The sequence below is a fragment of the Chionomys nivalis genome, chromosome 6 (assembly GCF_950005125.1).
Source record: "Chionomys nivalis chromosome 6, mChiNiv1.1, whole genome shotgun sequence".
In the NCBI taxonomy this organism is placed as follows: Eukaryota; Metazoa; Chordata; class Mammalia; order Rodentia; family Cricetidae; genus Chionomys; species Chionomys nivalis.
In genome coordinates this window covers 44172067-44196718 of record NC_080091.1, presented here as the reverse complement: position 1 = coordinate 44196718, position 24652 = coordinate 44172067, and the positions used below count along the sequence as shown (strand labels likewise).

Sequence of the window (24652 nt, the reverse complement as noted above, 5' to 3'; positions counted from 1 at the left end):
GGGACATAAGGAATCAGTCCATCGAGATCTGTCCCCCATCAAGTTGGGGGAGGACAGAGTGAGAGCGGTGAAAGATAGTGATAGAGGGAGCCATTTTGGAGTTAGGAGAAACCCAACACTAGGGAATCTAGGAATCTCCAAGAATGACCCCAGCTAAGACTCCTAGCAATAGTTGAGAGGATGCCTAAATTGGTCATCCTCTGGAATCAGATTAGTGACCACCTTTACTCCCATCATAGAACTACATAGAACTGATGGAAGATGGCGCAAGGACCCATAGCCAGGCACTGGGCTGAGCTCCTGGAGTTCAGTTGATGAGAGGAAGGTCAAGATCACAATGTGGAAAACCAGGGACAGGTGACCTGAGCTAGTGAGAGCTGAGACTCTGGTCTGACCTCTGGGGAACCTGCATGGGACCTAACTAGGCCCTCTGAATGTGGGTGATTGTTATATGACTTGATCTGTTTGTGGCAGTGGGGCTACGACTTACCCTGGGTGCATGAACTGGCTTTTTGGAGCCCATTACCTACAGTGGGATACATTGCCCAGCCTGATGCCCGAGTCAGGATGGAGGGGCTTGGTCCTGCCTTAACTTGGTATACCAGTCTTTGGTTGACTCCCCAAAGGAGGCTGAAGGGTCCAAGAATATAAAAATGTAGATTCGAGAAATAGGAATGTAGAAATATAAAGTTGTAAGCCTAGGAGAATGAGAACAGACTGTCAACAGCTTTCTTAGCAGCTTATGGATTAACAATGGGTTATTCCTCTTTGCAACCCATAGCTCTATTTACAAGGAAAAAGCATCTCTGCAAACTGAGAGCTAGTCTACAATATGAGCCAAGTCAACTTTTAGGAAATAGATATATGACCTCTAAGTTACACATTATCATCCCTGCTATGTGAAACCGGCAGCATCGAAGGGGAGAGCACTGGGCTTCAGTAAACACTACCTGGAAGTACCAAGAGTTGAAGTACAAACACTAGTTTAACTGAAAAACTATTAATGGAGATTGTAAAGTAAGACACTGTATCTGAGTTTTACCTTGAGATTGTAAAAATTCCTTTGTTCAAGACCTAATGTTTAGTACTCCTACAGTAAAAAGGTGGGTTCAAAAACCAGCCTAGGCCACAGCCTTACAAAATCCATCTCTGGTTGTGGTCTCAGCTGATAAGCTTTTGTGCCCCATGAAAATTAATTTTTCCTGGATTCTGGTTTCTGAAATAAAGCTTGCTTCTGGTTTATTAGACTTTGGTGGTCTGTCTCCATCTTTGCACGACCCCCTCCCCTGGACCCAACAGAGCCTTATCCCCTCTAAGTGGGTGGGGGTGGGATGAAGGAGGTGGGACATTAGAAGGGAGGAAGAGGGAACTGGGATTGGCATGTAAAATGAAAAAAATTAAGACTTCCTTCTTGTTAGCTTGCTGCTAGTTGAGGGGACAGGTGCAGTGGGGGTCATTTGACACCACCTGGTGGCCACGACACAGCACAACAGAATAAAAACAAAGCAATACTAGAGGCATCTTAGCCCAACCCTCAGAGCAGAAGTCTACGGATGTATAAACAGTTCAATTTAAAAAAATGCGGATACTGACAGATTACTAGAACTCGGACAACTTTAGCCAAGAAGGCACAATGTTGGCTGAAGAATCTGTAAAGCACTGTGATTAACTCAACAGCAACCCGGGAATTTTATCTCCAAGACCACACAGGTGTGAAGCTTTGAACACAACACAGTTGGTTTTCCTGAACAGTGGGCATCCTACTTCAAAGGAGGAACTTCAAAACTTAATGGGTTTGCAAATGAATGTTGTGAGGCTTCAAATTCAGAGATCAACGAACTGCACGAACAGCTGCTATTGAGAACCAGCAGTTCCTTTCTTGTACAGATGACTTCTGATAAAGAAAAATTAAAAGCAGGGACGTCTAGAGCTTGAAACTAAACTGGTTTGACAAAAGCTTCAACCCACTGATTGGGGGGTTGGAAATTCCAGTGTAGTTATTGAGGACAACCAGGCCAGACTGCCCATAGATCCTCAGTGAGGTGAGCCAGACCCAAAAAGAGGAACAGGGGATGTACTCACTCATATTTGGTTTCTAGCCATAAATAAAGGACATTGAGCCTATAATTTGTGATCCTAGAGATGCTAAATAAGGGGAACCCAAAGAAAAACATAGGCATCCTCCTGAATATTAACCTTCATCAGTTAGCCCTCATTGTCTACCACGTTCAGAAAGTCCGGTTTGATCCCATGCTTTTTCAGTTCCAGTCCAGCTGGCCTTGGTGAGCTCCCATTAGATCAGCCCCACCGTCTGAGTGGGTGGGCGCACCTGGAGGCATTACCATCCCTGACTTCAAACTCTATTACAGAGTTACAGTATTGAAAACAGCTTGGTATTGACATAAAAAGAGAAGACCTATGGAATCGAATAGAAGACCCGGATATTAACCCACAAACCTATGAACACCTGATTTTCAACAAGGAAGCTAAAAATATACAATGGAAGAAAGCATCTTCAACAAATGGTGCTGGCATAACTGGATGTCAACCTGTAGAAGAATGAAAATAGATCCATATCTATCACCATGCACAAAATTCAAGTCCAAATGGATTAAAGACCTCAAGTATCAGTCCGAACACACTGAACCTGATTGAAGAGAAAGTAGGAAGTACTCTACAACACATGGGCACAGGAGAACACTTCCTACGTATAACCCCAGCAGCACAGACATTAAGGGCAACATTGAATAAATGGGACCTCCTGAAACTGAGAAGCTTCTGTAAAGCAGAGTTAGAATCATTTTGAAAGAGGGAACTTCAATTGAGAAAAATGTCCCTACCAGATTAGCTTCTGGGTGAGCCTGTGGTCATTTCCTTGATATTGAGGGACCCAGCTCACTGTGGGTGGTGCTACCTCTGGCTTGTAGCACCGGGTTGTACAAGAAAGCAGGCTAAACAAGCTATGGGGTGCATAAGGCTGTAAGAAATTCCCCAATGGCTTCTTCAGTTCTTGCCCAGACTTCTATGCTGGACTGCCATGTGGAAATGTGAGCTGAAATAAGACCTTTCCTCCCAAGCTTGCTTTTAGCCATGGCATTTTATCACAAGTGGAAACCCTAAGACACGGGTAACATCCTCTCTGCATTTGAAACACAGGTTCTCATTTACATTTTTCTGGTAGTACACTTGACCAATTTCCTTTTCAAATAGGAAATAAAATTGATGCAAGGAGACATTCCCTGCAAGGTAGTAAGCTCTTCTATGGTTGCAGGAGTCTTGCCAGTCCCTGTACCATAAAGGTTAAACCACACTCAAAGAAATTTGCTGCACAGCCTTCCTCCTGGATCAACCAACTGATCCCTCCCCACCTCAGGATCATCTGCCTTTAGACCCTCAGATAATATTCAGTTACTCCTCCCAAAAAGCTGCCCCAGCTACATGTTATTTCATGGTCCAAGTGAGTCAAAAGTGGAAGGCTGAGTGGCAGGGGTGGGGTGGGAAGAAGCAGAATACAACTATGTAAAACTGACCCCACAACCCTCCAACGAGAGGCTGCCAACAGACCCAATCTGGATGGTCTCGAGGTTAGAATGCTCTTGATGAAAACAAAACTGACGAGATGCCTGGAGGACAGCAGCATCCAACCGCCATTCTGGGACCAGTGCTGTCATACGGAAAACTGAAAACAATTGATGCAGGGAGACTGTCAAGAACGAGAGGATGGTACTCCAGGTCAAGAAGCACCAAGAGCCCATAGCAGGAGGCTCGGGGGAAAAGAAGAGGACTGAAGAAATTTCTCTTTCCATCTCAGGAGAAACCAACCCTAGCATTCCCTTTATTTGGGCTTCTTTAAGATTTCTGTTCTTTAGGCCACTCTGGTTTGGAGTTGTCCATTACGGTTACCCTTGTCAACCAATATCCCTCCTCATTCACACATGCAGACCTACAACTCCGTTCCCTTTCAGTGAAGAATACTCGACTCACAGGGACGCAGATCACAGAGAATACCTGCTAGCAACAGGCAGAGCTCAGATCAAGGTTAACTATACCTATGCCTTCCCCTCGGCAGAGTTCACCACTCTTTAAGAGAAGCCTGCTGAGCATCCAGTTCATCTGCATCCCTTCTCCATGGAAGCTAAGTACTCTAGTACTCTTATGTGTTTTTGGAAGGAACAGGCCTCTGGTTGCTGTGAATTCAGATGTGGACTAGGGAGAAACCTAACAGAGGAAGGCTTCAGAAGCAGCCACCGAGGACAAGGTCAGAGGGTTATCAGGCAGGAGCTGGAATGAAGTTCTTGAAGCTTCAGGACTTATACCAAGATCTTCAGCAGCCCCCGAGAAGAGGTCTGGGCTAGTTCCATAGGAAAAGGTTTGAAGGAGCACCCCCCCACACACACAAGAGCATGTCCTGTGGCATAGTTTTCCCAGAGTCAAGATGAAAGCACAGTGCTAATTAGACATGCAAGTCAGGCTTGGCTGGGTTCTGTACAAACAGATCTCTGTAGAAACAGTCTCCATGCAAACAGCAATAGGTTCTGCTATGACTCTGCAATACAATAACCCACATAAAAGTAATCACTAGGCCAAGCTTCCAATAGCTTGTGTTGTAATTTGGGAGAAGTAATAAGACACTATTGCAACAGCTCAGGTAGAGAGGTTTTTAATTGGGGGAAGTGAATGGGGAAAGGGGGAAGGGAGAGGAGAGACGCGGAACAGGAGTAGTAGGAGAAAGGCATAGAGACAGGCAAAAACGGAAGAGACTGTGTTGTGGCTGTTTTTAGAGACAGGGTTTCTCTGTAGCTTTGGGACCTGTCCTGGAACTTGCTCTTTAGACCAGGCTGACCTCGAACCCAGATCTGCCTGTCTCTGCTAGGATTAAAGGAGTGCGCCACCACTGCCCGGTTAAGGCCCACTTTTTAAAAGAGAATGTAACGAATGTGCACAAAGTGTGCTTAGTGGCTGCAGCTGAGGACGCACGCACCCTGTCAGGACCCCAAGGGCAGACCAGTACAGATACCTGAATGCTAACATCCTGAGCAGTCAGGTGTTCTTAGTGGCTGCAGCTGAGGACGCACGCACTGTCAGGACCCCAAGGGCAGACCAGTACAGATGCCTGAATGCTAACATCCTAAGCACAGTCAGGTGTTCTTAGTGGCTGCAGCTGAGGAGGCACGCACCCTGTCAGGACCCCAAGGGCAGACCAGTACAGATGCCTGAATGCTAACATCCTAAGCACAGTCAGGTGTTAGTGGCTGCAGCTGAGGACACATCCTGCTAGGACCCCAAGGGCAGGCCAGTACACGCCCAAATACTAACACCCAGGGTACAACCATACAATACACCAGTCTCAAGAACCAAACTTTTTTGGTTTTGTGAGACAGGGTTTCTCTGTAGCTTTAAAGTCAAGGGGGCTGGCTTTTCAATCAAAGTTGGAAAAGATGTACAAAACCTTTTAGCTTGAGTGGTACTAACACCAAGCTTGGCTAAGTGGTTGAAGTTTATAAAAACCAGTTCCTGTGTATTGGGCTTCTCTATGTACTAGGCAACAGCTCTGAAGACAACACTAATCTTGAACCCTAGTTGCACATCACTTATGGCTTCTGAACTTGGATAAGCCAAAACCTGAACCCCTGCTGCCCCTGCAAAAAAGTTAAACCGTGTGTAGTGGTATACTCCACTCCTTTAATCCCAGCAAAACTCGGGAGGCAGAAGCAGGCAGGTCTCAGAATTTGAGGCCAGCCTGGTCTACGAAAAAAAAGGTGTGCTCAGACAGCATACAGTCAGTGCCCAGAGCTAGCTCTCCTGGAATGTGCACTGAATAAGGTAGCAGAAAACATGGTCCTGGAAAATAGCTTTGGGTAGGCAAACTGAGGCCAGGTTACAGGCCTCAGGATACCACTTTACCTGCTGGAGCAAAAGGCAGGTGGCTCCAGCACTCTAAGAGGGGTGGGGCTGCACAGCTGGAGACAGTAACATAGCTACGCCACAGGAGAATTTCCCCGAATGGTCATAGGACACGTGATTAGGTCTCCAAGTCTTTCAAAACAAGGTTTGCCAAGTGCAGCAGTTAGCCATCAGTCAAGCCTCATAAGGATCAACCCGTGACTTCACAGGTTTAGCTACTTAGGAAGTTTCAGGAAATTGAGGTAGGTAAGGAACTACAAATCTGCCCCCATCACCCGAATTATAAGTAGATGTGATGTTAGCAGTGACAAAGTTCTTATAGTGACTACTGTAGAGATCTTAAACTGAGAGTGACTGGGTCCACGACACTTGAAAGCCAACCTGACACAAACCTCAACTTATCTGGAATAGATGGGAAACCTCAGATGGAGGTGATGAACTGTTTTGATTGACATGGGGGAGCACTGTCCACTGTGGGCAGTGCCATCACTGGGCAGGTAGGTAGCCCTGGGTTGTCAAAGATAAGCATGACGATCATGAATTAAAGACAGTAAAGCAGCGTTCCTCCAGTTTCTACTCCAGGTTCCCACCTGGACATCCCCCTCAGCGATAGGCTGCGAACCTGGACGGCAAGCCGAAGATAAAACTTTCCGGGGTTCTTGGAGCAGTCACAGAAACTAAAACTACAGCAGACACGACACTGAGCTTGCCATGGGGTGATCAACTGAAAACAAAGTATTTATGGACACCCAGGAGGGATCCAGTAAACAAGATCCCTTAGGAATGAGTAAAGGATCTACTTGTTCTCCCTTCTCTAAGGGGTTTAGGATGCAGAGGCTAATAACTTCTGGGTAAAAGTTTATAGAGTCAGGCCAGAATTCCTCTAACCAGTCCTCAGACAAGGGCTTGCAAGAAGAGCAGCAGACCTTTTGGAACAACAGCTCAGCTCTCCTGACAATGTGCCCTCCCTTGCCCTGGAAACAAGTACTTGAAGCTCATATTTCCCACATATGATTTAAAAAATCTAGGTCTCATCTAAGTGTGCTTAAGATATCTTTAAGCCTGGGTTAGATTTTAGGATTTACAAGATCCAAAAATAGGCTAGGCCAGTGGGTCCAGCAATGAACAGCCACTTCTACCGTCAGGCCTCTCCAAGAGCACACTGACAGCCACACCACGGCAGACAGAAGAAAGTGAGGATGCATTGGACAGAGGCGACCCAATTCTAGCTATTCCAGAGACTGGAGATGGCCTGAGTAGGGTTTGCTTCAGCTCATTTAACAGACTGCATTACTGAAATTCCTTCAGAGGGTAGGCTGTGAGAAAGCGGGAAGACTGTGACAAACTTTCCAAGAGACTCAAGTCCACACAGCAGGTCTAGGCAGGTAGGAACTAGGCACCAGCCCTGTTTCAGGCTGGATATAGGTGAGGAAAGCCCTTTCCTTTAGAGCTGGGCGAAAGAATACAAGGGCAGCAAGGAAATGGTTGGATAAGCCTTGGGCGTTCAGAACCATCTGTTTCCTGTTCCCACCACACACAGGATCTCACAACTCTCGTGTATCCACTTATTAATGGAAACAAGCTTGAGAGGCAACATTCTAGCTGGGGGCTGTAACACACCCAAGGCCAATTAAGGGGTGCCTACATTCCCCAATTCAAGTAACTAGCTTACCCAAGACAAACTATTCCAAGTCTTTCAGTATTTTCTGGTCCCTTGTTCTCAAGTAGCGTGCTTTGGAGTTGAATGTAACTTTGTGACATTTTATGCCGCCCATTTCTTCACAGCAATAGCAATCAGCAACTTCATTTGAATTGTCTGGAAAGTGTGCTAATGGGGGAAGGGAGAAATGCCGTAACCAGAGCTGAACACTGCGGCATGTAGCTTGTAAAGGGGGCTGATCAAGTGGAGGAGTCTGGAATGGCCTAGAAAGAGCAGGTACAGGAGGCTGAGCAAGGTGTAGGCAGAGCAGAACCACAATCATTAGGCAGTACAACAGCCAGGCAGGACAGGTAACTCTGGACTTCGGAGACCAAAAGCTGAGTAGAGGGGTAAGGTGACTAAGACCACACTGGGTATAGTGGGTTGATTCTATGTAGAGCAGAATCAGCTGGTTAAAATAGGCCCAGGTGATGCGAGGCCGCTTAGAGAGCAGGGCAGCACTCACTAGTAAGATAGAGATCCAAGGATTCAAAGCGAGTGCTCTCAAAAAGACTGGATTTGATGGACAGATTGGGGAGTCGAGCCCGGGAGTGGGCGAGATTCTTGCCATTGAAGTATGAAGCTGAGGAGAGGGCTGATAAGAGCACCAGCTGCTCTTCCAGAGGACCTGGGTTCAATTCCCAGCATGCCACAAGGCAGCTTCCAACTGTAACTCCAGTTCCAGGTGACCCAACACTTTCACACAGACATACAGGCAAAAACAAATTTGCAAGAAATGTAAAAATATGAAAAGCTGGACCACTCCCTAATCACAGTGGGAAAGGTCGTGCCAAAGCCTGCAGTGAGGGAGAGGAAGACAGGACATTCATCTCATTGCAAGGAACAAAGTTGGCTACACCTGGTTTCACGCAGCAACAAGTCAACAGCTGAGTGACCCTTACACTAAAGCCTGGAAAACCTGACACGGCACACGATTTTTCTAAGTGAATAAGCTGCCCCCAAGTATCTAAACTCTGGCGCTTTCATTTAACTTAAGCTGAAAAATATACCAAGAGAGCCTGGATTCTGTCAGATGTTGAAGAGAGCTTGAACCAGAAGTACTTTTGTAGGGTCCCTCTTTTCACTGCCAGTGCCAAGGCTTTTTGCACACAGGATAGTTACCAGCTTGTCAAGCACCCGGATCTGTTAAAGTTACCCCAGCAGTCACAGAAGTGATCCTGCAGTTTTCTACCATGCTGAGCCGAGACTATAGTCTGGTTTTAGAAAGCACAACATTTTGTGCATTAGTGTCTTTGCCTTTATCTGTGAAGGTGCCAGATTCCTTGGAATTGGAGCTACAAACAATTGTGAGGTGCTATATGGGTTCTGGGATCTGAACCCGGCTCCTCTCGAAGGACAGTGCTCTTTTAACTGTTGAGCTACTTCTCCAGCCCTAGGAAGTATTTTTATCAGCTGTTACCCTTGAACAATTCTAATAGAGCAGAAACCCACAAGCCTACACTATCCTGTCCCAGAATTCTAGGACAGACATCTTGCTATTAGAGAAAACATCTCTAGCACAGCCTTAGACCAGAGCCACCCGATTGTTTTTCATCTACACTGCATTAAGGGAGTAACAAAGGGACTGTTAAGTCATAGTTGTAGTCAAGTAGCTACATGCTGCTGGTGGGCAGTTTGGTGATTCTTCGTTCAAGGCTTGGGACATAATGTCAACCGTCACATCACAGAGCAGGTGGGGAGAGCAGGCTAGGCCCCTAGAAAGTTAGTTTCAAGGTTGGAGCAGGTGAGAGTCATTGATTAGTTTCAAGGTTGGAGCAGGTGAGAGTCATTGATTAGTTTCAAGGTTGGCGCAGGTGAGACTCATTGAGAAAAGCTGTGACAGAGATTAAGTCCATACTTTTGAGAGAAGTTAACCATGTACGACCCTTAGACCCACAATCCTGGCAGACAACAGATGCCACAGACGGCTAGGATAGCATTCTTAGAACCTTAGTGTTTGTCTCTTGTGCTCTAACACACCAAGTACTAAGGAAAGTAGGATACATTTTCAAGTAACCCCCGAGGCTCCCACACAGGACCTAGGACAACTAAAAAGGCACTCTTCAAGAAATTTGGAACTCCTGTAGGCTGTAAGTTCATATAACTAGATAGCAACTTAAGAGTAAGAGAAGCTAGGTCAGGCCAAAAAGTAAACAGGTGAAGCAAGAGAAAAGGGTCCAATTGACCTGCAGAGTAATTAAATTCCTACAAGAGTTCCCCCTTTGAAAGGCCACTTATCCCCGGTTTCTCAACTAAGGCTTCAGAGCTTTTCAGACAAGTAGCTGTTAAGTCTTCATTTTACTGAGTCATTGCGAGGTTCAGAGCAAATTCCAGGCTTTGCTTTCTTTCCCCTTCTACTACAAGAGTTCCAACCCTTATGCCTCCCCCGCTCCCACGCCATGCCCGGCCGCCGCCCCCGTTTTTAGAAAATAACTCCTGCCGTCTTAGCAATTACATCCTTTGCTCTGGGCTTTTTTGCTACTAGGAAGTTTTAAGAGTAAGAACAGGAAGAGAGCGAGAGTTCAGGTCTAGAGAGCACTAGGAAGAAAAGCGCCTAAGTATACCTAGTAAAAAACGAGATTTTAAAAGCTATCCGCGCTGCGGCTTCAAGTCTTTTGCGAGCCGGGGCGCCAAGCTGGCGAAAGGCCGGAGAACAAACGATCAACACGGAAAGAATACGGGCAGACGACCAGCGTCCGCCTTCCACTGCGACCCGCGCCGCCTTTTCACGGCTCGTGCCTTTGCGTCACTTCCGGGGCGGGGACGCACGAGGGGGCGGGGCGGTGTCCGCGCAGGCTCGTGGGGCTGCAGCCGCCGAGCCGAGCGCTTGACTATATATGGTCAAAGCTGGGGGCGAGCCGCGCCGGGGCCGCGCTTCCGGGTTGGGTTCGTCCGCAGCGGCAGCGCGCAGGCAGGGCAGGAGCGAGCGGGTCTCGGAGCCGGGCTTCGGACCGCCCCCTCCGCGCCCGGCACGCCCGGCGCCGCCTTCCGCGCCGTCCCCGGGCTCGGCCACTGCGAGGTCCCATTCGAGCGCGGCGCCGTAACTAGTGGGCGAGGATGCCGTACGAGATCAGTGAGTGCGTGGGCCTCGGCGCGCGGCCGCCGGCTTCTGGGGTCGGTGTAGGCAGGCGGGCGCGGTTGGGGTCGCGCACGGCTGTGGGGTGCGGGCCAGGAACCCCGGAGTGGGCGCTGTGGGCTGGGCGGGCCGGACTGCGCGACCCCAGGGCCTGGCCGCCGCCGACCAGGAAGTCCGCCGGCCGCGCCCGCAGGCGGCAACAGGTGACCGGCCTGGGACCCCCGGAGCTGACGGCCTGGGACTCCCCGGGTCCCGAGAGTCCGGGACCACCCCTCATGCACCGTCCCGCGTTTGTGTCTCCCCAGAGAAGGTGTTCGCCAGCCTCCCCCAGGTGGAGCGGGGCGTCTCCAAGATCCTCGGTGGAGACCCCAAGGGCGATAATTTCCTGTACACCAATGGCAAGTGCGTCATCCTGAGAAACATCGATGTGAGTACCCCCATGCCCCCGCGGGGCCTGTTTCCGTCCCTGCCCCGCGAGCTACCTCCACCGTCGGGAATTCTTGCCCTTCCGCCCCCTCGTCTCCCAGCGGGTTGGCCTGGGGAGCGGAGGAGCCACGCCCCTTCTGCCCAGGAGCCACACCTTGGAGCCTCAGATTACTAGACTGAACTGTTTCGTCCACCCCCCATCCCCCATTGACTGTGAAACTGAGGCTTGGATCAGTTTGGCTCTCGAGAGCAAGGGCTTTGAGTCCGCTGGTGCTTGATCACGGGTGGTTGGTGATTGGTCCTCTCTGAGCACAGTTTCCGCATTGGGGAAATGGAGAGAGTGAGGTGATCCTCCACTTCCCCTGGCGGCCTGACTGACTGACTGAGCTGGTCAGCCGTCCTCATGCTGGCTGGGCCTGGCACAAATGGAGCACTTGGTAATGGCCCTTCTGCTTAATCTCCTAATACGCTCGGCTTCCTGGTGTGCCAGAGTCCAGACAACACACCCAGTCGTCTGAACTCCAACGGTTCTGGATTTGAGTCTCAGAAGAAACGGGAACTAGTGTGTTCAGCTGGGTGGTTTCCTTCAGATGACCGCTGTTCCCAGGCCAGCTTTTTGGGAGGCCCTTGCAAATTACTGTTTTTCTTCTGTTGAAATGAGTCAGTCTGCCTCCTTTCCATCTCCAGGATGGCTGATCAAATCTTGTCTCTCCCCTCCTCAGCCCTAAGGAATGCTTTGGGATGGAACCTCGAGGTGGCAACCAGGAGCTTAGGGGCACTGGCTACCATGCTTGGTGAAGGAGTGGTAGAGAGATGGAGGTGGAGGTGTTAGTTGATTCTTCCACCAAGAGTGTCACCTTCAGCTCCTACAGGCATGCCGGGAACATCTTTGGTTAGGTGAGGTGGCTCACAGACACCGGTATCCTCCAAGAGCCTCCCAACTGACTGCGGGCAGACCCCAGTTTCTTTATAAAGAGAGGCTGCATTCTGGACTGTGGTGGCTGCTGACTGTGTCTTTGCTGGTCTGATTAAGCCAGCCAGTCATCAGCCCCGTGGTAGTTTCTGACCCCCGAAGGATCATTGGGCACCTCGAGTGAGGTGGATGTTTGGGTGCAAGCCTGCCTTGCTAGTTGCATGGATTCCTAGAAAGCTGATCCAGCCTCCTTAGAACTGGGGAAGCCTTGTCATGGACTGAATACTGTATTGAGGTCAGAAGGTTTTGAGAAAGTAAAGGGAAAATAGAGATGGCCACCTGGGAGCTCTGTGAATTAACAAAGATGTCTAAAGCATTTTCATATGTCGGGGGGGGGAGGGGTTTTGGTTTTGCCTCCTCCACAGTCTCTCTGTAGCACGAATAATAAAAACTCAAAGACAAATATTGGGGTTCAACCTGAAGGTCAGAAAAGCAGAGCAGCTAGCCACTGGCTCTTAACCTCCACGTCAGACCAAAAATGGGCAATCCTGCATCCACGAATCAGATTGAGAGTGATAGCTGTCTCCTTCCGTCTTATATTCCTCTCTAGTTCTGCTATTAAAGGTGTGCACCACCACTGCCTGGCCTGTATGGCTGGTGGGATTAATGATCTGTGCAACTACTGCCTGGCCTGTATGGCTGACTACTGTGGCTGCTTTGCACTGACGTTCAGGCAAGCTTTATTTATTAAAACAAATAATAATATACCACTATACTTCCCTCCGCTTCACTCTGTCTATTAACCTCCAGTGGGGAGAAGTACACGGAGTGCTCACGGGTGCTAGGTCAGCTCTTCCCTTGATTCTGCTGGCCTGGTACTGTTAGAGGAGCAGTGCACAGGGAGGTTGAAAGGGGTGGGTTCACCTCCAGTGATGTGTAAACCTGCCAGTTTTCCCCTCCAGGCTTCACTTTTCTCTCCTGAAGGTGCAGCCACTTCTGTCCTGTTGTCAGTCCCACCCCTGGTTAAGTTCCTGGCGTGCCAGGACAACATGGTATAGGTTCTGTTACGTTCTGTTACTCCATCCCCTTGTGAGCTAGATGTCATCAGGCATGCACTAATTTGCTGTTGGGCTCCTGGTCCTCAGAGATGAGATTAGATTTTTATTAGGACAGAGTGCTGCTAGAGAAAATGAGGTGTGAATTCTTAGGAACATTCAGACTGCAGGAAGGGTCTGGTAGGAATACAAGTTCAGGAGGGATGGAAGGCTAGCACCATATTGAGGAAGGTCAGAATGTCTTGTAGACTCCTGACTCCTATGTGTCCCTGAACATATTTGGGGTTCTTGGATGCCTCTTCCCCTAGATTCAGCCCTATTCCTCTGGTGTTAAGGTATAAAAGCCAAGACTACTCTGAACCCCTAGCCACCATGTCACAATCCATTAGAGTCCTGCAGAATCTGCAGACTCACCTTGTTTTGCTCCCTGCTGTATCCAGGTGTGTCATACTTGCTGCCCTGAGGTTTGTTCTTACTGTGCCTCCTGGAGCAGCTCTGACAGTCTAAGTCTCCCCATGGCTCACACTCAGCAGCGTTGCCCAGTGCTCTTCCTCTGACCTTCCCTCCTCCGTCAGCTCTAGGCCCACTTGCCTGTGTACTCACTCCTCGCATGCCACATATCCTTCAGACATACCTCTCTAAGGACCTGCTGGTGGTGTGGCCTTTGCCTGGAGAGTCATTCTCCAATGTGTATAAGGCCATAAGGCCTGCTCCCTTTTGTCTTCTACAGCTCTGTTTATGCATTACCTCACTAGAGGGCCTTTATCCTAAACAGCATTTCTGCCTCTGGCCTTCTCTTGCCTTCTGCTGGCAGTAAATGTTAACCAAGCCGTTCCTATTTCTGTTGCTGTTCCTAAGTGTTCAGGGATGTTCTCCTTTGCCTGCATTTCCAGGAAAGTGGGACTTTGACTGTGTCGTTCCCCACACGTCCTTACACTGGAACACCTGGCACATAGCATCCCACCGAGTTACCACATCTAGTTACTTTTCCTGTTAGAGGGTTTCACTATATAGCCAAGACTGCATAAAATTCAAACACCGCCTGCTTCTGCCTCCCTGGGGCAGGGATAGAGTGCACAGCACTGCTGTATCCTAAGTTTTTTGGTACCCACCTTTTGAACTTACATGAGTTTATTCTTCTCACCTCCTGCTGGGGCTGCCTGTCAGCTTTCTGTGACTGAAACAGCTTCATGAACCTGGCTTTTGTATTAGCTGGTAGGAAAGGTGCTCCCTATTTCTTTTCCCATGTCCTGTTGCCACACTTGAAAAGGAAATTCTCTTCAGAGTTAAAGCATGTGGAGATGGAGGCCATCTGGAAACTGGCATTTGAGAACTTTAGTTCTATCCCTTGACAAATGTGACACCCCCCACCCACCCCAAATGGGGAAAGAACATGATGAGAACTTAAGGTATTTGGTTCCTGGGCTGCAGAACTAAGGTATATATCTGGGAAACTTGGTTATATAAAATCAGGTCTCAGGAAGTGACACTCAGCAGTTGGAGTAATCATGGGCTTGTCTCTTTGGACTGCTTGCTTGGAGGAGGTTGAACTCAAACCAGTTTTCATTTGGCACCGTCTGTTACCAGCTGTGCACAAAGGGCCCTGTGTGAGCCCTTGCAGGTGGGGGTGGAGAAACAGGACTTGAAGACTGACAGTCCCTCTGTCCAGGTGCATGCCTTAGGAGTCACTGCTTCTAGGATGGCTGCAGCCTATGGGGTACAGGTTAAAGGACATGCTCATAGAGCACAATTTGTCGTAGCAAATTGAGTTCTGTGCAACTGTACAGGTTGTGTGTTTGATGACCACTTAGACAGAAATGAGCAAACAGCAACAACCAGGAACTCCAGTCCCTTCACCCAATACCACCTGGTGGATAAGGTCTAGACAGCTCAGTGTCTAAGGCCAAGAATTCTGTTCCCTTCACCCAAGACCACCTGGTGGATGAGGACTAGACAAAGTGCTTCAACAGAGGGCAGGTAGGGTCTATGGGCTCTGATAGGATCTATGGTTACCGGATGGGTAAAGATAGAGTAGTGACTGCCACAACACGGATGAGGGAGAAGACTCAAGACAGCAGTCAGAGGTTGTGGGTGTGGGTGTGTGGCTCAGGCTACCCTTCAGTAGCCTAGCATTGCTCTTTCAATTTTTTGATGTAGGGTTTTTCTGTATAGCACTGGCTGTCCTGGAACTCACTTTATAGACCAGGCTGTGTCTGCCTTTCAAGTGCTGGGGTTAAAGGCTTGTGTCACCACTGCCTGGGCCAGCATTGTTCTTAAGGCCCCCGGAAGCATTCAAAGATATTTGACAGTGTCAAGGTGACAATTACCCATGCAGTTGAAACTAGTATTTATGGTTTGAGTCAGTATGGTTTGATTATGGAAGGCCCATTAGCAAGCTGGAGATAAATGCCTTGCTCAAAAGTCTTGTCATCTAGGTAGCTGTCTATTGTTTCTGGATATTTCTAGTACCCAGTAAGCCAGGGTGTTGCTTAGCTTAGTCCATAAGGTGTAAGCCAAGACTTCTGTCACTGTTTCCTGGAGGAGGGTGATTTTGTTCACAATCAATGTAAAATACAGTGTATTGGTGATGTTCAACAGATAGATGTTGCTGAACATTATACATATCACAGGACCATCCTGTAACAGAAATACCTACTCCAAAATGGCAGGAGTGTCGGATTTTGGCAACCCTAGTAGATGACATTCTCACACACAGTGTATTAGCCATGTTATAAGAATGTTGTGAGTGCTGTAGAGCATGAGGAAAGAACCACGCATGCCAAAGGGACACAAGGACAGCTACTGAAGAAGTGGCACACTTGGGTTTTCAGAAAGTGGGCAAGAGTTTCCTCAGAGGAGGGTTTAGACAGACAGTAAATGGACAAAATCCAGACAGGAAGCCAGTATACTGCACAGTGGCTTTGGGTTGGTGTATATCTTCTGGGAGGAGCAGGGAGAGAGATGACAGACCCCTTTGGTATGAAAAAAGAAGCTGCAGCTAGGACTTGAGGCCACTGAACAAGTGGTTCTGCTTCAGGCCTTAACTCTCTGAAGAGTTTTACCTGCTTTGCATCTGTCGTCTCTGTAGAGAGTGTTCCCTACTTGTGACACGTTTTCGAGAAAGATCCTAGTTCCCAGCTTTGATACTGGACTTGCTACCTTCCTGGAAAGGCCCTATACCACCTCCACAGCCAATTCTACCTTCAGTCTCCACCCAGTATAGAATCATTCCCTGTCAAGAATCTTCATCTCTTTGTACCCCTTACTGAGCAGGACAAATGTTGGGATAGAGGAGGAATAATAATAGTCTTTAGGTATAGCCAAGCTGACCCACAGAACATCTGTAGAAAGTTGTCCACTTGTGCTGGTTCTCCCCTGACATCCTCCCTGCCTTGCTATTGGTTAGATGGAGCCATCTCCCAATGGCTCATGCTCAACCGGGGCTGGGCAGGTAGGAGGAAGTACAGAAGCAAGGTGGCAGCATCCTGACACAGACCAAGGGTGGGCATGTATGGTAATGTGGTATAGCACATCAGGGAAGGCCAGGTAGGCAAGGTGCATTTTGCTACATCTTAACTGGGACGGGGATTTAGGATTGGGAAGGAGGCACACTTCAGGTTTCAGGTTACACTAAAATACTCTTAGATCTGTAAGTGACCACCCTGCCTCCTCTCAGGACCTGGCTCTATCCAGCATGATAGCCATGTACATGTGTGTCAGCCAGGGTAAGCTCAGGAACCAGACTGATGTTGATAGCCAGCTGTGATAGGAGAATAAGACCAAGTGGAGGAAGACTGTTATTTAAGGTCCTGCCCTTAACCATAACTGGCCTGGGTCACATCAAGTCACTTAGTGTCATTGTGCCTTGACTTTTTCAGTTAGGTATTAGATTATAACTCACATCTTTTTGAAGGGAGCGTCAGTAGAATAGTCTATCCAGTGCCTGTCATAGTGAATACAGGGTTCTTTAGGATGATACATCATACTCACAAGTCCTGCTTAAAGTGTATAGTCCACTTAATATAGACGGTTGGTGGGAGCTACCACATCGCAAATAATGTGGGTGTTGTGAGCATATATGGTAATGTGGTACAGCACATCAGGGAAGGCCAGGTAGGCAAGGTGCATTTTGCTACATCTTAACTGGGACGGGGATTTAGGATTGGGAAGGAGGCACACTCTAGATGGAAGTGGGGGATTAAGCAGTGATTGTGGAGCATGGGCTGGATGAGGGGGTGTATCAGGGAAAGGACTTTGTACCATGGTAAGCTGAGGGTTGTGCTTTGGAGCCAGGGAAGGTGTCTGATGTGCTGTTTGGTGTCTGCCCAGTCAGGTTAACCAATACACTGTGAGTTATTGGGGGCATGACTGGTCAGCATGTGAACCACAGCTTGTGGTTACTACCAAGGGCTGGCACTGTACCAAGTGAAGGTGGCTCTAAGGGATCAGTTGGAATCCTCCAATTCTCTCAGCATGGTGTAGTCTGGGGCTCAGCTTGGCCCAGGCATAAGTTACGTTCTGGATGTGAAGGTGTGTGTGCTGTTTTGGAGCTGTGTGACTGCAATAACACAGGGTCGCCATGTGTCACTGATGAAACAGAAGGGCCCTGTACATTGTGTTTAGCACAGGCCTGCCCATAACAGGATCTGCTCCCAGTCCCTGCCACCTCTAGCCTAGGAGTACTTGGATCGCAATGCCCTTCCTGGAAGTGTGCCTCCACCTTATACTGGTGAACAGTGGGTGGGTGCCCAGTGCTCGTGACCTTTGACAATTAAAGAAGCACATGAAGGCCCCTTTTGTGATTCTGACTGACCTGGCTTAAAGGTTTAGTTTGCATGTTCCCTCAGGTCCTCTGCAGGCTACCCTGGTGGATTTAGGCAAGCCTCTAGTCTAATCCTAACCTCAGCCTTTTCCTCCTGGACGTAGAGCACTCTGGGCTGTACTAATTGCTGTTGGATTCCCAGGTGTAAGAAATACAGAAAGGCCTGTGGTTCCAGGGCACAGCTTGATGAATGCCCGGCTTGATGAATGATAGAGGTATTGGTTAAATGGTTGCCGCTAACACCAGGAGCCGCTGGAAGAGCTGGGTTGAAAATGTGTTGGGTAAAGATGGGTGTGTTCAGCAGGGCTGGTGGATAGTCCTGGGCAACCCTAGTAGAGAACTAGGCCTGTAGACCCCACGGTGTCTCCATGTGGTGAGGTGGCACTTTGCTTTCTCCCAGTATTCCTGTGGCCTCTGACTTGATGGCTAGAGCCTGGTCCCCTGCCCCTTGCAGTATTGTAAGAAGGACATCTGGGCTGAGGAGCACTACCATGTGGAGGCTCTCCTGAATGGTGACTCCAGCTAGGGCAGTGGGACCCTGCACACAGTGGTAACAGTGGTAACCATGCACCCGTGCTTCTGAAATTGGTTCCTCAGATAGGCTGCTCCCCCTAGAGAGAAAGCTGGGTGCTTGCAGAATAGGGGTGAGGGCGTTTATGGTCACCCTGGGTGTCTTCTGACCTGGACCGAGCCTCCTGCAATGGGACACACAGTTACCTGGGCAGGGAAGCCACCCCACCTTCCTGGCACTAGTAGATTCTCCTGCTGTGAGCCTAGGGAGGTGGGGAGAAGGCTGCTGACTCAGATGCAAGTCATTATCTGTAATTTGGAGTCTTTTGACCCAGTTGTAGTCAGAATACAAACGAGAGTGAGCGAGTAAGAGAAAGTGAATGATTCATCCAGCTTAGGCGGGATTTGGTGCCCTTTGGGGCTTTGCAAGCCCTCTGCAGGCACCCTGACCATTTAGGGTCAGGAATGTTAGGAGCAGAATTTAGTCCCTTCGCCTCTGCCTCCTCTTCCTTCATTTTGGGATGCCTTTTCCTCATGACTTGTTTCCTACCCTTGCAGCCTAGGAGGTCACCCAATTCTGCAGCTAGTGCAGGGTTTGTAGCCCTCAAGAGGCTCTGTCAGCTGTAGATGAGGATAGATGTATCAGGGGCTGGTCAGAATGTGAAACTTGAGCTGATTTGAGCAAGAGGGGGGGTTGCCTTGGTGAGGTGTGCTATGCAAGTGCCCAGCTTGACCTGACTAGTCCTGTAACCATGGCAATACTCCCAGCATTCCAGAAAGCCCCCTGACTCCTACGAGGCATGCTATCCATAGCAGTTCCTGAGCAATTTTAATGGGGGTTACCATTCTAGAACTTACTCCCTGTGACATGAATCAAAAGTGTGTGGTCTCTCCTGGGTCTCCATGACAGGCTTTGGAGGTGCAGCTGGGTGAGGTTTTAGTAGTTTGGTCCTGGTCCATTTTGTGTTTTGAACAGTGTTGTCTTGAGAATGGTGGATATATCATACCTAGTTTTCTTGTTCACCTGCTGATGGCCATCAGGGTTGTCCCCAGTTTGAGACCCTCTTCCCATGGTTGCCTTTTGGGGGCATGGGGTTTTCTTTTTCAATTTATTTTTATCATTGGCGGGCATGTGTAGAATATGTATGGAGGTCAAAGGGCAACTTCCAAGTCAGTTCTCTCCTTCCACCTTCATGTGGGTTCCAGGGATTGAACTCAGGTTGCTTTATCCACTGAGCCATCTTGCCATCCCATATGCGTTTAATCTTCATAAGTAATTACCTAGCTGTTTTTCAACTGTCATCACATTTTCAACAGCACTGTGTGGACAGACTGGTGCCCCTTCCCTCCATCCTCTTTAGCAGCTGGTCTCTTTGGTCTCATTGGTTCTTGTAGGTATGGTAGTTTTGATTTTCATTTCCTAAAAGATGAGTGCTATTGAACACTCACTTGTATACTGACTTAGTTCAATGCCCTCTTTGGAGTCTCTGTCTTTTTTTTTTTCCTCACATGCTTATTCTATGGGTTACGTTTTAGGTGAAAGAGAAAGACTGTCAGTGCTTTTCCCCTACCTCACACAATGTATTTAGCACATTATTTGCTAAGTGCTGTGATGGCTCATGGGATATCATGAAGCAAGTCACAGAAATGTTGGAAAAGGGCAGGCACATTAAAGACTTTCAGGTATGCTGTATGGAGAGGTGGGGCTTCCAGCTTTCCATGCAACCCTCTCAGGGATGTGGTAACTGCTTTACTACAGTAATTACTACAAAAGAGCTGTGAAGCAGCTTGGCAAGTTGTAGAGGAGATGTCGCTTAAGATGCGTGAGTGGTGGTTGCAGGCACATTTGCTGGGCAAGGGACCAACATATACAGAGAAGTGAGGTTGTTCAGGAGTCCCAGAGGGGCTGCATTGGCTGACTGGTGGTGGATGGTCTTAGTCTATAGAGTGAAGGCTGTATGGGATCCCTTGACTAGGAATAAACAAACCTCTAGGGTCTTGGGAAGATAGGCAGGGGCTTCAGGAAAAATCTTGGCACTGCCGTACCCTCTCCCCTGTGATCTCAGCCTTGAGACTGGGAAGCTGCCTTCTTTCCTAAGAGAGTACTGGTCAGGAGAAAGCCAACAGCGGGGAATCTGGTAGACAGCTGCATCTTTATTCTTTCCAGAAAGCAAGCTTAACTGTGGAGAGGCTGAGAAGCATCTGTGGCTGTGCTGGGAGCTGCCTAGGTGTACATACTTGTGAGAGGGGGTTTGGAATGAATGAACAGGGATCTGCTTTTATGAACTGGGGAATAGAGAGCTTCTAGCCCCAGTTTCTACCCTGTTCTTGCCTCCAAGTCCAGCCATTTTTGATGTGTGCTATGGAACGGTGCAGGGAATCCTCTTTTCTCCCCAAGTCCAGGTTTCTGACAGAAGGCCCCCAGCCTCATGCCTTTTCTGCTCCTGAACATCAGAGCCAGGAGTGCTTGGATAAGATTGGCACTACTCAGGAGACGGTGTGGGGGTAGACTAGATGGAAGCTTCAGGTGACAATGAATTCTACACAGGAAGACAGGAGAACCGTAGAGCTCCTTAATCACTGTTGGTTTGGTCAGTGTTCCACAAGTACATATTCATGGTGTATTGGGAAGTATAAAAAAGCAAGCCAGCAAAAACTGACCTCAGACTCCCTCACTCCAAGAGGCCAGATGGGCATCAGTGGATTGACATATCTTTCTAGGACTTTGTCCATAATGGTCTCTAATGGTAAACATTGTGTGTCCTTGGTCTGGTCTTAGGTTGTAAGCTAGCGGCTGTAGTTGCCTGTACATTTCTTCCATTCAGCCTCCACTTTTCTCCCCACAGAACCCTGCTATTGCTGACATCTACACGGAACATGCCCATCAGGTGGTAGTGGCCAAGTATGCACCCAGCGGGTTCTACATTGCTTCTGGAGGTAACTTTGAGTGCCGTTCTTGGACACATGTGTGGCCCAGATAGCACCTTTTGACTTGGGAATGGGGTGGGTTCTGGTTAAGGGCTTGGAGAATACCATTGACTAGCTGTAGTTAAGATAATGAGGAAACTATACCTCCAGAGTGCCCGATGCCGACTGACAGCACATACCTTGTAGTTTGCAGTGTTCCAGTGTTCTAGCTGGAGGTCAGCAGAAACACTATATTGTTGGAGCTTGGCCTGGTCATGTCGTGACTGTTTTATGTCAATCCACTAGCTGCCTCTTTCCAGCCAGCCTTGCAACCAGTGCTGGCATTGTGTGTAAGACCTGGCCTTTATACCCTCTGGCCTGAACCACTGGGAACTGTGTAAGATGGGACAGGCATTTATTTACATTTGTGGGAGCTTACACTCTTAGCTCTTAGAAGTAGCATTTAACCTTTACAGATGAGAAGCAGAAGCGGGTAAGGTAGAGTAGTGTACCTTGCATCTCATTCATTAACCACTCATCATTCATTCATTAATTTTCCTCATTTAGATATCCAGACAGTTAATGGCTTGCTTATCTCTGTTTTCAGCACAGGGAGGGAAGTGTGAATGAGCGATGGCTGGGAGTGAGAGCACTTGGTCAAAACAGGGAGGACCAGGATCTTCAGGTGCTGTGGCCATCTTTATCTACTGCCCTCACACCCTTTGTGGTGGTGTCTAGGACATGGCAGACTGCAGGGCTGGGAGGGCCCCCAGCTCACTCCTTACTAGTTGTATATTCTCAGTCTGATAATTTACATTCTTGTACCTTAATTCTCTGTGTGAACTGGGGCTGCAGATAAAACTCTCTGTGGGTTGAGGATCCAGCAAGGTGATGTATGCACAAGGGTTGCTAGGGATGACCATGGCAGCTATCAGTGAAGCTAACAGGCAGGACAGCAGGTGTGCTGTGATTTCTTTCTTTTCTTTTTTTCTTTTTTTTTTATAACCTTGTAGAGGTTTTTGCCTCTGGGCCCTCTTGCCAGCAAAAATGTCTCTTCATTTAAACCCCAGGATTTGGCTGGAGTGCCTTTTAAAATTGTGTTTAACACAGGGCTGAGTGCTCTAAGAAATCTATCAAGAGAGGAAGGTTGCTCGTGAGGGCAGCCACCATCTTGGCATAGCTCCTGCTTTGCCATCTCAGTCTGAGAGCCTTTGAGCCTAAACCTGACCTACTGTCCTCTTGGGGCTGTTGGGCAAGACAGAAATCTGATGGCCTTCAGATTAAATGCATAATCTTTGTAGGATGTGGGTGCTGAGGGTGCAACAAAGGACAGTCTATGAAAGGGGACATTGGTATGATTTTGATGTTCTTTTAACTCCCTGGTTTGCTGGCAGAATGGAGGGAGCTCATGGGTGGAGGTCACAGTTTCACATTTTCAGCATACTTCTTTGAAGAAGGCAAAGTGATTATTAAAAGTAACAGTGGGATATTTGCTGTGCACCTGAATGCCCTGGACTAAAAATAGTGTTAGCATGTTTGAATAAGGGAGGGGGTGGAGAAGTTTAGGAAAGTCTATACTGTCTTGAATAGGTTAGCTGCTAAAGGGTGTACCCACAGGGTTGGATCCCAGTACCATGAAGCATACATCTCCATCCCAGCTGGGGCCCCTGTTTCTTTGAAATATGTGAATGCTGTTAGTCTAGCTGGCCAGTATTTATTGGAAGATAGAACCAGGAATACTAACTACATGAGAGGCCTGGGTCCCTGGAGCCTAGAAATACTAACTACATGGGAGGTCTGGGTCCCTGGAGCCTGTGCCTCTGAAAAGGCCCTCTAATCACAGGAGTCGTTTCTAAGGCAGTTTCAGTTTTCTTCAACATCTTGGAGTGATGTTGATGTTTGTCTGCTCTTCTATCCCCTTGATGCTTGACAGTAATTCCCAGACTGCCCTACAGATACAGAAGGGTACCTGATTTGGCCCATTGTCCAGGACAGGTTTCCTAAAGGACAGACATGGCAGGAAGGGAGATGTACATAGACTAGCTCTCCTTGGGGAATAAAAGCTACTCTCCTCAAGTCCTCCTCCTCCCACTTCAAGCCCCATGGCATTTGATGAGCGATGTGTGCTCCCAGTACCACTTGTGTGGGATTGAAGGATGACACAGTCTCAGAAGAATGGCTGTTCCTGTGGCTCTGCTTCCTGTCTAAGTGTGAACATGAGTTTGCCTGGAAGAAGCCCATTCCTGATGTCACACTGCACTGGGCAGTTTTCCCCCAGTGCTCTTTAGACCAACAGATGACTGAAAATGATCTAGCTACTTGTCAACTATTCGGTCTCTTTGTCCCCTGCACCCAACCTGGGATGTGGCCCCCATCCCATGTTTGATGAATGTTGAGGTCTACCCTGATAGGTTGAGGTCTTGGTTTTGATCTCCAGGCTCTTTCTATCTCTTTCCTGTTCCAACTTCCTCTGAAAAGAGTGAAGTGGGCCCAGAGGAAGACGCTGCTGGTCTGGTGGTAGAGGTAGTGCATAAATGACTGCATGCCACTCAAGGGATGGCACGGAGAACTCCATGAAGAGAGTGGCAGCAGGTAGATGAACCCAGGGGCTAGAAAAGCTGGGTCCTGCCCTGCCTAAAAGGGGGGGACAGTGTGGGCCCTGATAGGAAGAGGCCTCGTGATCATGTGTGCTTGAGTTAATGTGCAAATGAGTGTGTGTGTATGCATGAACATGTATCTGTGTGATGCCTGTGTACATTTTTATTCATGAGTTATATGCATATGTGTGTATGTATCTGTGTAGGGTGCCTATGTATATATGGATTGCCTCTGTATGTTTGGAGGGAGGGGCAGTGCCTTTCCTATGCACTCACGTCTCCTCTTACTAATGGCTTCATCCTGGCCTGTTGGTTCAGTGACTAAACAGGTCTCTATTTTTTTCTGGAATATGCCTCAACACTGCTGTCTTCCTGGACTTTTAACGACCGGTGAATGGGGAGGGACTTCTGGCACACCACTAACCTACCTTGTCTTCTGTTCCTGGGGATTGGTGTCCCAGCTGGACATGAAATAGCTGGAAACATAGGAATAGCGTTTCCAGTCTTGTGCATGTCCTGGCTCTAGACCAGTGGTTCTCAACATGTGGGTTGTGACCTCTTTGGGATTGAATGACCCCTTTTGCAGAGGTCACCTCAGACCATTGAAAAACACAGATATTTACATTATAATTCATAACAGTAGAAAATTACAGTACGAAATAGCAATAAAATAATTTTATGGTTGGGAGTCGCCACAACTTGAGGAATAATGTTAAGGGTCATGGCATTAGGAGCTGAGAAGC

The 24652-nt window shown here is 48.3% G+C and overlaps 1 protein-coding gene across 1 annotated transcript in view; it reads left to right on the top strand.

Moving 5' to 3' along the window:
• Positions 1-10467: 10467 nt before the first annotated feature.
• Wdr1 (WD repeat domain 1) overlaps positions 10468-24652 on the top strand; it is a 35533-nt gene continuing 21348 nt past the window's right edge. The window contains exons 1-3 of the mRNA XM_057772596.1: positions 10468-10676; positions 10985-11106; positions 21252-21342. Of these exons, the coding sequence (XP_057628579.1) occupies positions 10661-10676; positions 10985-11106; positions 21252-21342 (229 nt within the window). The 5' untranslated portion in view covers positions 10468-10660. The remainder of the gene's footprint in view (positions 10677-10984; positions 11107-21251; positions 21343-24652) is intronic.